Consider the following 14,003-nt stretch of genomic DNA (forward strand, 5'->3'; position numbering starts at 1 on the left):
GAACCGCGCCGTCCTCGGGGCTTCACAATTCGGGGCTGTTTTCTGCCCTTCGTGTGTTCCCATCTAAAGGGGTCTGACCTGCAGGAGTGGCAACCTGCCATGGGAGGGAAGGTCGGGGGGAGGCCCAAACCGAGTCACCAGGGCTATGAAAGGTCAGGGGATCTAAACCACAAGGCCAGCTCCCTGGGGGCCAGGTCCTGGTTTCCCGGTTTGGGCGGCTGCTAGGCACCCAGGGCTTTCTCCCCGATGACCTCCTCTACCTGACCTATTGTGTTAGCTGGGCTCGCGTCTAACTGCCTGCCGACCGTTGGGGCAACAGGCCCGGAAGCAGCCCCAGGTGGGGGCCTGCCCGCGAGGGAGGTCCGGGCGCCGCCCTCGTATCCAGGGAGCTTGCTGTGCTGGAGGTAAGCACCAAGGCGACGGGGAGCGTGGCTACCGCGGTCTCCACAACAAGCTCCAGGCGGCCGGGCTCCGACCCGCTCCGCCCACCCCGCCCTTCCCTGATCCCCAGCTCCCGCCATGGCGCAGCGGCCCACGTGCTCCTTTACCTGACCGCCGCCCAAGCGGGCGTGCGGCCCAAAGAGGGGTGCCGCGGCCCCTGGGCCCCCGAGGCCTATTTGTCTCTGCTGTGATTGGCCTCGCGCCCCTCCTCTTGCCCCGAAACCCCGCGGGGTGGCCACACGCGCCCCCGTTTGGCGGCGGCCGGAGACAGCAGCGCTCCAGAACGCACTCGCCCACCCGCGACCGCGGGGAAGTCTGTACGCGTGCGCGCGGGACACCGCCCCGTGCGCCTTTCCCAGCACCCCGCTCGCGCCTGCGCCCGCCCTCGGCCCCGAGGGCCGGAGCCCGCGCGCGCGCGCGCGTCCCCAGAGCCCGCGCGCGCCTGCAGCACTGAGGCGGTTACCAGGACGCTGGGTCCGCGTAGCCAATAGCGCCAGCCTGTCGGCTGCTCTCCGGAAGCAGCCAATGAGGGAACAAATCAATCATTTGAAACATCCAATGGACAGAGAACTGCAACGCAAGGGCGGGGACTTTGAGAGGAGGAGCAGAGGCTGCGGCTGACCAATAAACAGCAAAAAGAATGGGGAAGGGAGCGTTAGGAGGCTTGATTGACCGGGCTAAAGCCAATCAAACGACGTCGCTTCCCATCCTCGTTCTGGCAGCCCAATAGGAGGCTAGCGGAGGCGTGCGCAACGGATATATAAGCGTTGGCGGAGCGTCGGTTGTAGCATTCTGCGCGCCCGTGTCTCGGCCTTCACTCCCGTCTTTTCGCCCGCGCCGCCGCCGCCATGAGGGAGATCGTGCACCTGCAGGCCGGCCAGTGCGGCAACCAGATCGGCGCTAAGGTGGGCGGTGGAGCGACGGGGCCTTGCGCGGGCGGACCAGCGGGGCGGGAAGGGCGGACGGGAAAGATGGCGGCGGGCGGGCGGCGCCCCCGCATTGCGGCCCAGCGCGGGGCCGGGGTTCGGGCGGGGTCTCGGGCGCGGGCCCTTGGGGACCTGGCCGGCAGCCGGGGGGAGGGGAGGGCCGCGCCCGTCCGGGGCGGGGCCGGCCCCGGGCACCGCCGGAGTGACTCAGCCCCGGCCCGCCCGCGTCTCGCGCAGTTCTGGGAGGTGATAAGCGATGAGCATGGCATCGACCCCACCGGCACTTACCATGGGGACAGCGACCTACAACTGGAGCGGATCAACGTGTACTACAACGAGGCCACCGGTGAGTCCGCCCGGCCCTCGCCCGGCCCTCCCCCGGCCCTCCGCTGCCGCCCTGCCAAGGGTTTCTCGCTGACGCTCTCCTGGCCCTCCTAGGTGGCAAGTACGTTCCCCGGGCCGTGCTCGTGGATCTGGAGCCCGGCACCATGGACTCCGTGCGCTCGGGGCCCTTCGGGCAGATTTTCAGGCCGGACAATTTCGTCTTTGGTGAGTCGCGGATGGGGGCTGGGGGGCGGTCTGTGGCCAGGAGGACTCAAAGGTCAAGGGGTGCCCAAGGTCACCACCCTCAGAACCGCGAACACAGGTCCCGGTGCGCTGCTCCGAGCAGAAGCTGGCGCCCTTGGCCGGACACACTCGGCTCCCCCTGCGAGTCACCCAATCCCTCTCAAAGCGGCTTTGGGAGGAAGGCCCAGCTGTCCGGCCAGGGGAGAAGCCGCCGATGTAATCTCTCCGCAGTGAGTGCGGCCGCGGCCGCTCATCTGTCCTTGGGAATTGGCAGGGGCTGCTGTGGGAGGGGCTGGCTCATCCTTAAGCTACAGCGGCCCGGCCCCTGACTTTTTGGCTGAGCAGGTTGCTGCCTTATTTGGGGGTCCCCGTGGTTTACCCGCAGGGTCAGCTGTGTGTCCCTCCGCACCACGTTACTGGGCCTTTCTGGCCCAGCGATCAGCAGTGATAGTGCAGGCGGAGGAGTGACCTGCTGCCCTCCCTTGCAGGCCAGAGTGGTGCTGGCAACAACTGGGCCAAGGGGCACTACACGGAGGGCGCGGAGCTGGTGGACTCGGTGCTGGACGTCGTGCGGAAGGAGGCCGAGAGCTGCGACTGCCTGCAGGGCTTCCAGCTCACCCACTCGCTGGGCGGGGGGACCGGGTCTGGGATGGGGACCCTCCTCATCAGCAAGATCCGGGAGGAGTACCCGGACAGGATCATGAACACCTTCAGCGTGGTGCCCTCGCCCAAGGTGTCGGACACCGTGGTGGAGCCCTACAACGCCACCCTCTCCGTCCACCAGCTGGTGGAGAACACGGACGAGACCTACTGCATCGACAACGAGGCCCTCTACGACATCTGCTTCCGCACCCTCAAGCTGACCACACCCACCTATGGTGACCTGAACCACCTGGTGTCGGCCACCATGAGTGGGGTCACCACCTGCTTGCGCTTCCCTGGCCAGCTGAATGCTGACCTGCGCAAGCTGGCCGTCAACATGGTGCCCTTCCCCCGCCTGCACTTCTTCATGCCCGGCTTCGCCCCCCTCACTAGCCGGGGCAGCCAGCAGTACCGGGCCCTGACGGTGCCCGAGCTCACCCAGCAGATGTTCGACGCCAAGAACATGATGGCCGCCTGTGACCCCCGCCACGGCCGCTACCTGACGGTGGCTGCTGTTTTCAGGGGCCGCATGTCCATGAAGGAGGTGGACGAGCAGATGCTTAACGTGCAGAACAAGAACAGCAGCTATTTTGTGGAGTGGATCCCCAACAATGTGAAAACGGCCGTCTGCGACATCCCGCCCCGGGGGCTCAAGATGTCTGCCACCTTCATCGGCAACAGCACGGCCATCCAGGAGCTGTTCAAGCGCATCTCGGAGCAGTTCACGGCCATGTTCCGGCGCAAGGCCTTCCTGCACTGGTACACGGGCGAGGGCATGGACGAGATGGAGTTCACCGAGGCCGAGAGCAACATGAACGACCTGGTGTCCGAGTACCAGCAGTACCAGGACGCCACGGCCGAGGAGGAGGGCGAGTTTGAGGAGGAAGCCGAGGAGGAGGTGGCCTAGGGCCGCCCGGTCCCCGGGAGTGCGCGGAAGCCGTGAGAACTCTTTATTCACCCACAGCCTGTCCTCTGATAGCCCCGTCTCACAGTGTGCACCTGCTCTTCCTCCCGTCCCGGCGTCTCGTGCTGTGCAGACTCCACCATTAAAGCGTTTTCATAGCGTGCGGTTTCTCCTCTCCAGTTCCTCCTGGTAGGCCTTGCGGGTGCTGTTGCCGAACGTCATTGCGAAGTGGCCCTGCATGGCTGTGAGGGGCGGTGCCACCGCTGAGCCGAGTCTGGCCCGGGCCGTGGCTGCTGGCGCGGGATGGGGGCAGTTCGAGCAGGACCTGAGGCACTCCGGCTGCCTGGGCACCTGTCCCCATTGCGGGGCCAGTGTCATCCCAAGGCAGCCTGGTCTCTTGGTGCAAGAGGCCCTGGGCCCCACCCATGGGAGGGAAGAGGGGGCGGGGCCCTGGGGAAGTAACAGCTGGACCCAGGCCTGCGGAGCAGCACAGGTAAGGGGCCCCTGCCACCCGACCCTCCTCTTGTCGGCCCTCACATGGCACAAACCCCATGTAGAAGGGTATCAGCCCCTGGCTGCCGTAGATGGTGTTGTTGGGCCAGTATGTTCGGGGCAGCCTCTCGCCCAGGGCACAGACGGGGTTTCTGAGCAGGAACTGGGGAAACAGGAATGTGCGACTGCCCTGCGCTGCCAGCACCAGGCAGCCCGCAGCACAGCGCCCGGTGGGGGCGGGGCTGGCCATCTTGGGAGTGGTTGGTGCTCGGGCGGCCCCATCTTCCCCTCCCCACGAGGCTCCAGGGCAGGGATCCTGGACTTGAACCAAAGGGCAAGGGCCAGCGCCTGCACTGGTGTAGAGCAGCCCCCTTGGGTGAGCGCCAGTCAGAGCTCCTCCAGGGAGTCCAGCTGAGGCCTGGGGCCTGCGTGGACCCCGCTGGGCACTCGGGTGGGCCCGGGGTTCATGTCCCCGTACCTGGCTCTTGTCAAACTCGTCCATAGCCTGCGTGACCCCTGTGCGGTAGTTCATCCCCATCACCCAGGCAAACCGGGGGATGAAGCCGGCATACCCTGGGGGAGGGAAGAGGTCCAGGTGCTACCGCAGGTCCCCTGCACCACCCGGCTGCTGTCGGGGGCATCTCTCCAGGCTCCTCGCCTTCCCCGAGAATCGGCGGCTTTCTGCTGGGCACGGGCTGTCGGGGGCTTTCCACCTGGGGGAAGCCAGGCTCCAGGAGGGGAAAGGCCCAGGGAGTTGTGGGTGTCCCCCTCCCAGCCCAGGCCCCAGCACCCACCTGAGATGGCCTTGCGTTGAATCAGGTTCGCGTGGTCCAGCTGGGGTAACCTTTGGAACCGGTCGACGTCTAGTGTGTCCTGCTGGTGAGCCGGGGGCAGGTGCTCGTCCCTCCTGCAGTGGTACAGCTGGGGCAGGAGAGGGGGCGGTCACCAGCCAGTCCCTGCACTGGGTCTGCCCGGGTGAGGCTGGCCCCAGTGTCTCCCAGCTACCTGGTACTGCTCAGGGGCCTCGTCGGCATGGGCAGCGCTCTTCCAGCCCTCCTCCCCGTATGCCAGGCGCAGGCCCGGGTGTCCGAGGTCCTTGGAGTCCGTCTTCTTGCCCGGCGGGCACAGTGGGTAGGGCGGGTAGGGCATGAAGCCGGCAGGCAGTGGGACCTGCCTGGATATCTTCTCCATCCCCGGCGGCCCCTCTGCGGCCCCGTCCTGAGGTGAGAACCGGCCCAGGATCTCGAAGTCCTTGTAGGGCTTCAGACCTGTGTGGAGGGGGCAGCGGTGAGCAGGCGGCGGGGGGCGGGGGAGGGGCAGGGCCGCCGAGCAGTGGGGCCGCAGCTCACCCGTGTAGTGGGGGATGTAGGGCTCGCCCAAGTCACGGCAGGGCACAAAAGGCGGCTTGGACTTGCTGAAGTCCTCGATGAACTTGGGCTTGGATATGGGGGACAGCACGGAGCAGGGGCTCTTCTGCACACTGGGGTCTGTAAGCAGCCGCCCTGTGGTACGCCCGTAGGTGTCTCCCACCTGGTAGCGCAGCTGGGGGTAGAAGCCAGCATAGCTGTGCGGGAAGAGGATGGGCGGGGCCCATGGGCGAGGGCAGGTGCAGCCTGCCAGCCCCAGGACGGTACCTGGCCTCCGCCATGGAATGGGGGGCATGGTGACCCCTGGCTCTGGGCCCTCGAGGCTTGAGTGGGCAGCACACCCCAAGTACAGAGAACCCACGTTGCCGTTGCCACCATCAGCCCGCCACCCCTCTGCTGCCCGGCACCCAACAGCCTCGGGCAGCCTGAAGACGGCAAAACCGGAACTGCCCGGGAGCGTCTGCAGGGATGGCGACGGTGTCTGGGCCCGGCAGGGGGAGGCCCACGGCAACCATGGCGGCACCACTGGGAGGGCTTGCAATGCCGGACGCTAGGAGCCAGGGATGGGACAGGATCTGGGAGGCGGGGGAGGCTGCTGGTGGAAGCGAAAAGTCGAGCTGAGTGCCATTTAGCCACGTGGCCGGGGGGTGGGGGGCATCTGGGTGAGGCCTCCCTCTCCCATGTCTCGTCTGGGCTGGACCTCAGAACCGCTGTGAAGCTGGCTCCCTGCCTGCCCTCATCCTTGCTCTCACGGCTCTGTGCGTGTGCTCCCGGGTGTGCGTGCATGCATGCTCCCCAGAGGGCTCGGCTACTTGGGGAGGCAGCTGGCGACAATCAGTTTACTCCCGACACTTGTCTTCAGCGTGTGGCGCACTGTGGGGCGAGCGTCGGCGTTTCCTTCGCCAGCCTCCGCCAGCCGCTGGGCTGCCCACCTGATACGGCACTTAGCGCCACCAGCAGGGAAAGTAGGCCTGGGCCCCGAGCTCTCCTGCTCCTTCAGCCTTCGGGCCTCACCCCCGCCCCAGGGACCAGCGCTGGGGGTCCCCTGGCTGCTGGCTGAGCCTGCTCACCCAGCCTCCCTGCAGGGGTGCAGCTCGTACCCAGGGACGTAGTGCGGTTCCGGCGTGAAGAGGCTGTGTTTCTGAGGAGCCGTCATCTTGCTGGAGCTCCACTTTTGCTGTGCAACTCCCCCTCTGGTCTGGCTGCCCTCCCTAAAAGCCCCCGTTGCCTGGTAACGATTGTGAAGAGGCCCCATTGTTGGGCACCACCTGGGCCAGGCCCGTCCTCAACCCTGAGAGGGCTCCCGAGGTGCAGACTGGACCCCAGGGACCAGACAGGCAGCAGGCTGGGCGGGGGCTGGGAGGCGTGCCTCGGGGGAACTTGGGGTTCAGAAACCTGGGGCTTCTCCTGCAGCCAAGTCCCAAGTCAGCCCTGTGGGGGAGCACTGACCAGATTACCCCCAGGAGACTGGCAGCCTCCCAGGGTGCATCTGAGGGAGCCCCCGTGCACCCCAAGTCCACTCCTCAGACGAGAGGCCTTGAAGCTTCCAGGGCATGGTGACAAGCCGCCTCAGTGAGATTGGAAGGTCTTTTCCCTGGAGCTGGGTGCTATTTTCCATTTTAATATATTTTTAAAGATTTTATTTTTAGAGACAGCGGGAGGGAGGGGTAAAGAGAAACACTGATGTGAGTGTCAAAACATTGATCAATTGCCTCTTGCACGCCCTCAACCGGGCACCTGGCCCGCAAGCCAGGCATGCGCCCTGACCAGGAATTGAACTGGCGACTGGTTCGTGGAATGATGCCCATCCCACTGAGTCACACCAGCCAGGGCCTGATTTTTCTTTTTGTACGAAAGGACCCTCTAACTATACAAAATATCAGGAAGGAAAAGATTAGCAGGTTGAAGACCGTGTCAGGAACACAGCATAAACCACACTCGGAGGCAGACTACAGGCTTGGAGAAAAGTTTGCCACAGGTGTGATGAGCAGATAGCGTATCAGCAGGAAAAAGCCTCAACGTGCCTGACAAAAACACGAAAAACTACCCCCCCCCCTAGAAACACACAGGAAAGGTGCACGTCTTAAGGAAAAGGATAACCTAGTACACATGGAGCAGAGGGCTGGATTTAATCGCCTGACCGCTGATAACGGTGGTTTCCGGGCACGCTGCCGGCGGGCGACGGGGGAGGGCCACCTCCACGGTGGCCGGTGCTGCCCGGAAAGCCATGCAGGACACAGATCGGGTCCGCAGGAGGTGCCGCCTCTCGGGAGCCTCCCCTGAGGAACCGACACTCGTCAGTGCCGCCTGCCCCCATGGTGCGAGCCCGGCCCGCATGTCCACGGAGGGGACTCCGGTCACAGAGCAGCATCTGCGGCCGCTGTCGGTTCCGCCGGCAGAGAGCACCGTACACAGAACCTTGGCCCTGAGCCCCGACAAGACCCCGGTCTCCTCAAGCGAATCTCTGGTCTGTCCATCCGGAGTGCCTCCCAGGGCCATGCAGGGTCAGTGCGGGGTGGGAGGGATCGGGACAGGAAGAGACTCCTGCGGGGGGGGGGGGGGGGGGGGCGGGGGCAGGGCCCAGGGGATGAGACCGGCTTGACCGGGCCCTGCTGCTGGATGAGGTCAAGGCCGGGGCGGGGCTGGCAAGTTGCTCCGCTTTGAGGGCCCTGGAGTGTGCAGACTGGCCCACACTCGTTGGGCGCACCCTTCTTTTGCACTTCGGCCTGGGCAGCCCCAGCCGAGGCACTTTCTGGCCCCTGTGCTCCGCCTCCGCAGCCCTGCCAGGGCCCCGGGCGCTCCACGGCCGGCGCTGCTTCTCTGTATGGGTCCCCACCGCCCACTCAGACTCAGCCGCCTGGATTCACTGCTCCAGCGGGGGCTCCTCCTCCTCCAGGGCCACCCCTCCTACCCTGAAGCTGCCTTCCAGCTGGCCCTGCACAGTGGGCGCCGCGCCGCACCCACCCCCGGAAGCCCCGATACAGTGGACCCCCAGAGTCCAAAAAAGGGTTGGGACGAGGAAGGGGGACAGGGGAAAGGAGACTAAGCCAGGAGTCACTTGAGCTGGCTAGGGGTCCCCCTGGCATGTCAGACCCTACTGCCACGCTCCCCGCCCCCCCCCCCCCCGCGCTGGATATCTTTCCCCTAGAATTCCTGGCAAACAGGCGGGGGGAGGGGCACGTCGGGCCGAAGAGGTCACAAAGCCGCACGATGTCACAGGTCACCGTGGAAGGCAGCCAGAGACCCTGACAATGAATTTTGACCAGAAAGCTGTGAAATTCCTGGCAAACTTTTACATCAATGGAGGCAAACACTGGACCCACGGCCCCCTGAGGTTGAAGTCATTGGTGCCAGCCCAGCCACTTCGAGGGCGAGGGGAGGGGGGCGGGGCAGCTCAAGGGGGCCGCCGGCAGTGTGGGTGGACCCAGGCTGTCCTGTCTTGCAGGCCCAAGGATGCCGTTTGGCGGTGCCCGGGCGTGGGCGCCGCCTGGGAGATGTGGCCCCCCGCGGTGGTGCTGGAGTCCCCGGAGGGCCTCAGGATGCGGAGGGGCCCCTTCCAGGAGTCCCGGCAGAACTGCACCCGTGGCCTGAAGGAGCTGTGTGAGTGGGGGTCCCCAGTCCGGTCCGGAGAGGCGGGGCAGAGGCGGGAGGGGCCTCGCGAGAGGACCCAGGAGCCGAGCTTGCTTCCCCTCAGGGCTGGAGCAACGCCCCCCCATCGTCACCGACCCGGACGTCCCCGGCCCCGCCAAGTACGGTGTGCCCGACGCTTCGGTGCGCGAATCCTCCCCGCACCCCCACTTCAGCATCGGCCGCAAGCACCCCGCCCCCGGTGCGTGCTCCTCCCCGCGTCCCGCCCCCCTCCCGGGCTCCCCAGTCCTGGAAGTGGGGCCGCACCCCCAGCCTGCCCTCCCCAACGACACTGCCCCCCTGCAGAGGGTGGCGGCCGCAGGGCGTGGCAGACCGTGTGGTTGCAAAGTGATAGCCCCTTCACGCAGAAAGTCGACTTCTGCTGGGAGCAAAAGGTACGGCGTCGGCCCGGAGGTTCTTGCGGGGGTGGGGCCTGTAGGACGGGGGCGGGACGAGTCCGTGGTGGGCGGGGCATGTGAAGCCTGAGACGGGAGGGGCTTCAGCAGCTCCTTTACCCACAGTGGCCATCGCCCGCGGACTACCGTCCACTCAGCGGCCCTGCTTTCCCGGCCTTCAGCTTCGGGGCCCCCCGCCCTGCCTCCAAGACCCGCGATGCGCGCGCGCGTCCGGCGCTGCCTCGGGCCCGCGGTGCAGGTCCCCGGGCCCGGCCCCTGTCGCAGCTTCCCAGCCCCAGCACCTATGACATCCTTCCCGGGTGCCGCCTGCGGGGCCCGCGTTCGCCCGCCTTCACCATGAGCCGCTCCCCCGCGTTCGCCTCCTGGCTCAGCTCCTGTAAGGAGGCCTCCCAGAGGGGAGGCTAGGGGCACGCGGCGTCCTGGGAGCGGTGTGGGCTGGGCAGTGACGGGCGCCGGAGCCTGCATGGGGCTCCCACCTTGTCCCTCTGCAGCCCACACCCCCGGCCCAGCCGCCTACTACGTGGAGGATTGCTATAACTCGCGCTTCCCCTCGGCGCCCGGAGTGGTCATCCAGGGCGTGCGAAGACCCAAGCGCCATGATACAGGCCCCTTCTGCGCGCTTTAGAGCCGTCTGGGCAGTTATCGCATGGACCTCGCCCCCCCCCCCCCCCCCCCGCCCCGCGCCTTCCAGACCTAATTTAGGACTCAGCGACCCCAGTCTGGCCATCCAACCCTCTGGCACCCCGCCTGGATCTACGCTGCCGGCCAGCTAACCATTCCGTGAGCTGTGGACAAGGAGAGCCCAGCCCAGAGCCCCTGCTTGCTGTAAGAGATGGTTCTTCTGAGCTCTGCCGTGTGCCTGGCTGCCATTCTCCCGTGGTGAGCTGTCCTGCAGGGGAGTCTTTCCCTGGCCAGGGGCCTCCCCTTGCTTCCCCTCACATGTTCTCTTCTCTACGACGGGCGGGTGGCAGCCTGAGACTTCCTGGCCTGGGCCAGTACGGGAGGGGTCCTTCTGGGCAGTGCAGGACCCCAGCTGCCAGTCTACCCAAGAGCCAGGCCGCTGGCCGAGCCAAGAAACTGACTTTCGGGGCAGAGGTCGGGGCCAGGCTCCCTGAACTGCTATCTTGAGGAGGTCAGCCTGACCAGCCACCGAGGAGGGCCTAGAGGGCTAGGTTGGCAGGGCCTGGCCCTCTCCTCTCTCCCCAGGCACCTGCCCAGAGACCCTGCCGACTTGTCCCGGGCCCTGCAGGCCAAGCCACAGCTACTGGACTCCCTGGGCCTTCCCCAGTTAGGGCCCTGTCCTGTTGGGGTAGCCTGGCCTCCCACCAAGGGGTGGACCCCAAGGCAGACTGCAACGGGGTGGTTACGGTGGTCCATGAACCCTTCTGCAGGGAGGCCAAGGCCCAGGGAGTCCGAGAGTGTTCACCTGTGACCTCGGGCTGATCCAGCTGGGGGTGGAGCCCCGGCATGCCAGGGGATCAGTGGGATTGCACACAGGTGTTGTGCAGCTGACCAGCGCGGCCAGCAGGCAGCTGAGCTGTGGGAGCCCAGCCCAGGTGTGGGAGCCAGGAGCCCTGCTCACAGCCGCACCACCAGCCACTGAGAGCTGAAAGCCAGCAGTGGGATGAGCAGGAAGGATGGAGCAATTCCCTCCCGCTGGGCTCAGGAGAGAGGGCTTCCTGGGGGAGGAAGTGCGGGAACGGGCTCTCAAGGATGAGCAGGAGCGAAGGGAATTTCTAGCAGAGCAAACCTTGACATAGGAGAAGGGAGGGGGTGTGGCATGTGGGGTGGTGGGCTCGGGGACAGGGCTGGTGGTGTGGAAGGTGAGCTGGAGGGATTGGAGGCGCCGCGGATGCTGGGCCCACCCACTCCGCATGCTCTGGCACCCCGGGGACCCACACTCCCAGCCCCAGCCTGGGGCCAGACGCTCACGCTGAGGAGAGGCCCGCCGGCCCTTGTCCTCCCCCCACTGCCAGCCCAGGTCTCTGTGGGCGCTCCCCCCACCCCCCCCACACACACTGCAAGCACACGCCTGGAGAGGGCGTCTCACACCTGGTGCAAGGAGCTTCTAGGGCGGCAGCACTCCAGTCCCTGAAGCAAAAATTGTGTGTTGACCGCAGAACAGAGCGCACTGGGCATTCCATCACCAGACAGGATTTATTCAGGGAAAAGGGGTGCGATGGGGCGGGTGCAGGCTTGGCAAGTGCACTGCACAGAAGGAAGCGGACTGGGGGGGCAGGGCCGCCACAAGGGCAGAGCCCTGCCGTAACCTTCCCCGTTCCTGTGGGGCCCTCACAGCACAAGGAGACTGGCCCCCGTCCGGACGGCGCTTTCTACGAGAGGGAAAACGAGGGAGGGTGGGGAACGGCCCGTCCTCCTCGGAGCCCCGGCTGTCGCCAGGGACTGGGAGGACCCAGGAGCTTGGCTGGAGGCCTCAGGGTGCCTGAAAGGGCGCTTCCTGGCTCTCGGCAGTCACAGCAGAAACTGGGGGCTTGGCGGTTTGCGTGGGGGCCTTCACTGGCCACACCGAAAGTTAAGAATTGTAGCCATTTCTCCTTCAGCCGACGCATCGACAGCACGAGCAAACCGATGCGCCACATTAACCGAATCTGCAGGGGACGCGGCTTCCCGTCCATCCCGGTCATTTTGCAGAAAGGAAAGGTCTCTGTTTAGGCCCCTTAATAAACCGAGGTGAAGGCTACCCGAGTAGAAGGAAAGCCAGATTTTTCCTTAAAAACAACCCAAGACCGATTACAACGGCCGCTGGCTCTGTGCTCCAGGGTCTGGGCCAGGCTGGTGGGAGGGCTTTGCCAGAAAGCAGAGGTTGGGTTTTCTGCATCCCTTTCGGGGACAGCTGTATCGTGTAAGCCTCGTCCAGTGCGGAGCAGGTCTCCGTCGACTGGCAGCTTCACAGCTGATGCAAATCTGGAGACCCCAACTGGCAGGTGTGAACACCTACGTCAAACCCTGCAGCCAGTCGGCGGGGACCCTCTCTACCTGCGGCTCGCCGTCCAGCTTTCCTGTAGAGCACGTGTGCAATTTACAGCAGACATCCAGAGAGTGGCACCGGAGGCAAGGCGGCGGGCAGGGCAGGGGGCGCAGGGCCTGCGCGGGGGAGGACCTGAGCGCTGCCGAGCCCCGGGCGGCGGCGAGGAGCGGTGAAGGGCAACGCGGCGCTGTGCCTCAGGCGAAGGGGCAGCTCCCGAAGCCTTTTTTATCTCCCTTCTTTACAAGTTCCGCAGCCTCTGTTAGTTCTGAGGCTTTGGTTTTGTGAAAAAGCAACGTCAGATTCTTGGTAACATCTGGAAGCTACAAAATACCCCTGGCAATAGGCACTCCGTTCATCTTTGCCAACTTTAGCCCTGTTACTGTCCAGTTCGGATTTAAGAGTCAGTCTGGAAATCTCAAAGGTCCCCCACGGTGGCCACCGAGATTCAGATCTGTTCATTTAGTTAGATATGTCCATGAAGAGTGACCTCGGTTTTCAAACGTAAGGGTTGCTGGAGGAGGGATGGCCTTAGCATTTTAAATAACCAAGACCCTGCTTTTCAGAGATTTCTTTTTTTAAAGGTTTTATTTATTTTTAGAGAGGGAAGGGAGGGGGAGAGAGAGAGAGAGAGAGAGAGAGATCAATGTGCGGTTGCTGGGGGTTATGGCCTGCAACCCAGGCATTTACCCTGGCTGGGAATCAAACCTGCGACACTTTGGTTCACAGCCCGCACTCAATCCACTGAGCTACACCTAAGAGATTTCTTTAGAGCAAGAACCAAAAACAATGCATGCGACCCCAGCAGGTCAGATACCAGCCTACCTCTAGGACAGCCTGACCCCGGGAGGGTCAGGGTCAGGCCAAGGCTAACACCGCCAGTTCTAGGAGGGAGCCTGCTGTCAGAACAGCTTGGCCAACCGCTGGGCACTTTCAAGGAGGCAGTCCAGTCTGCAACCGGACCGAAGGTCAGTGGGTTTCAGAAGAAACAGCCCCTGACCTAAGAAGTTTGGGCCGTACGGGGAACAAGAAGCATAGATGGTAGGCACAAAGTAGATTGGGGGGGGGGGGGCGGTTAGGAGTAGCATGGGAAATGCAGCAGCCAAAGAACTTACCTGTGCCACCCGTGGACAGGAACTAAGGTGGGGGATGCTGGTGGGAGGGGGGCGCAGGGCAGAGGAGGATAAAGGGCTGGAAAACAGGACAACCGTAATAGCATAATCAATAAAATATACTAAGTAAACCATTTAGCCAAACACATCGTAAGAATGTTTGAAAGACTTGATATTTGAGATAGAGACAGTGTTTTTCTAACAATAATTGTCGGTATAATAAAAACCAAAAACGTTAGCCAGTCTCAAGAAAGCTAGCCAGTCTCAAGAAACAGCCTGATCTGATCCCCGAGGAAACGGGCCTCCCTGTCAAATCGAGGACTTACGGGCAAACAGCAGACAAGCGAGGGCTTTGAACAGGGAACGGTAAGCAGTTCCCAAGTAAAGCCCAGAGAGCGCCAGGCACGAAGCGCGGACGCTGGACCCAGGAACCCACGCGAGGCCTCCCCGCCCGCCCTGGATCCAGAACGAGCTGCTAACACGTCGGCTGCAAAAGACAAGCGACCAGGTGCCCGGCACCAAA

The 14,003-nt window shown here is 64.4% G+C and overlaps 3 protein-coding genes across 3 annotated transcripts; 2 read left to right on the plus strand and 1 right to left on the minus strand.

Annotated features, from left to right (window-relative positions):
* The first annotated feature begins 913 nt into the window (after nucleotides 1–913).
* Nucleotides 914–3,641, plus strand: TUBB4B (tubulin beta 4B class IVb). Its single transcript, XM_028506825.2, has 4 exons — nucleotides 914–1,346; nucleotides 1,605–1,713; nucleotides 1,806–1,916; nucleotides 2,423–3,641. The coding sequence occupies exons 1-4, from the start codon at nucleotides 1,290–1,292 to the stop codon at nucleotides 3,481–3,483; spliced, it is 1,338 nt and encodes a 445-aa protein (XP_028362626.1). The 5' UTR covers nucleotides 914–1,289; the 3' UTR covers nucleotides 3,484–3,641.
* On the minus strand, nucleotides 3,514–6,895 carry FAM166A (family with sequence similarity 166 member A). Its single transcript, XM_028506889.2, has 7 exons — nucleotides 6,440–6,895; nucleotides 5,322–5,536; nucleotides 4,978–5,240; nucleotides 4,767–4,893; nucleotides 4,451–4,545; nucleotides 4,018–4,135; nucleotides 3,514–3,722 (listed from the first exon to the last, which is right to left on the minus strand). Exons 1-7 carry the CDS (start codon nucleotides 6,592–6,594, stop codon nucleotides 3,634–3,636), a joined length of 1,062 nt encoding a protein of 353 aa, XP_028362690.2. The 5' UTR covers nucleotides 6,595–6,895; the 3' UTR covers nucleotides 3,514–3,633.
* Nucleotides 6,896–8,501: 1,606 nt separating this feature from the next.
* Nucleotides 8,502–11,298, plus strand: STPG3 (sperm-tail PG-rich repeat containing 3). The gene is made up of 3 exons (XM_036022512.1): nucleotides 8,502–9,361; nucleotides 9,488–9,758; nucleotides 9,874–11,298. Exons 1-3 carry the CDS (start codon nucleotides 8,591–8,593, stop codon nucleotides 10,005–10,007), a joined length of 1,176 nt encoding a protein of 391 aa, XP_035878405.1. The 5' UTR covers nucleotides 8,502–8,590; the 3' UTR covers nucleotides 10,008–11,298.
* Nucleotides 11,299–14,003: the final 2,705 nt, after the last annotated feature.

The sequence above is a fragment of the Phyllostomus discolor genome, chromosome 3, assembly GCF_004126475.2.
Source record: "Phyllostomus discolor isolate MPI-MPIP mPhyDis1 chromosome 3, mPhyDis1.pri.v3, whole genome shotgun sequence".
Classification (NCBI taxonomy): Eukaryota; Metazoa; Chordata; class Mammalia; order Chiroptera; family Phyllostomidae; genus Phyllostomus; species Phyllostomus discolor.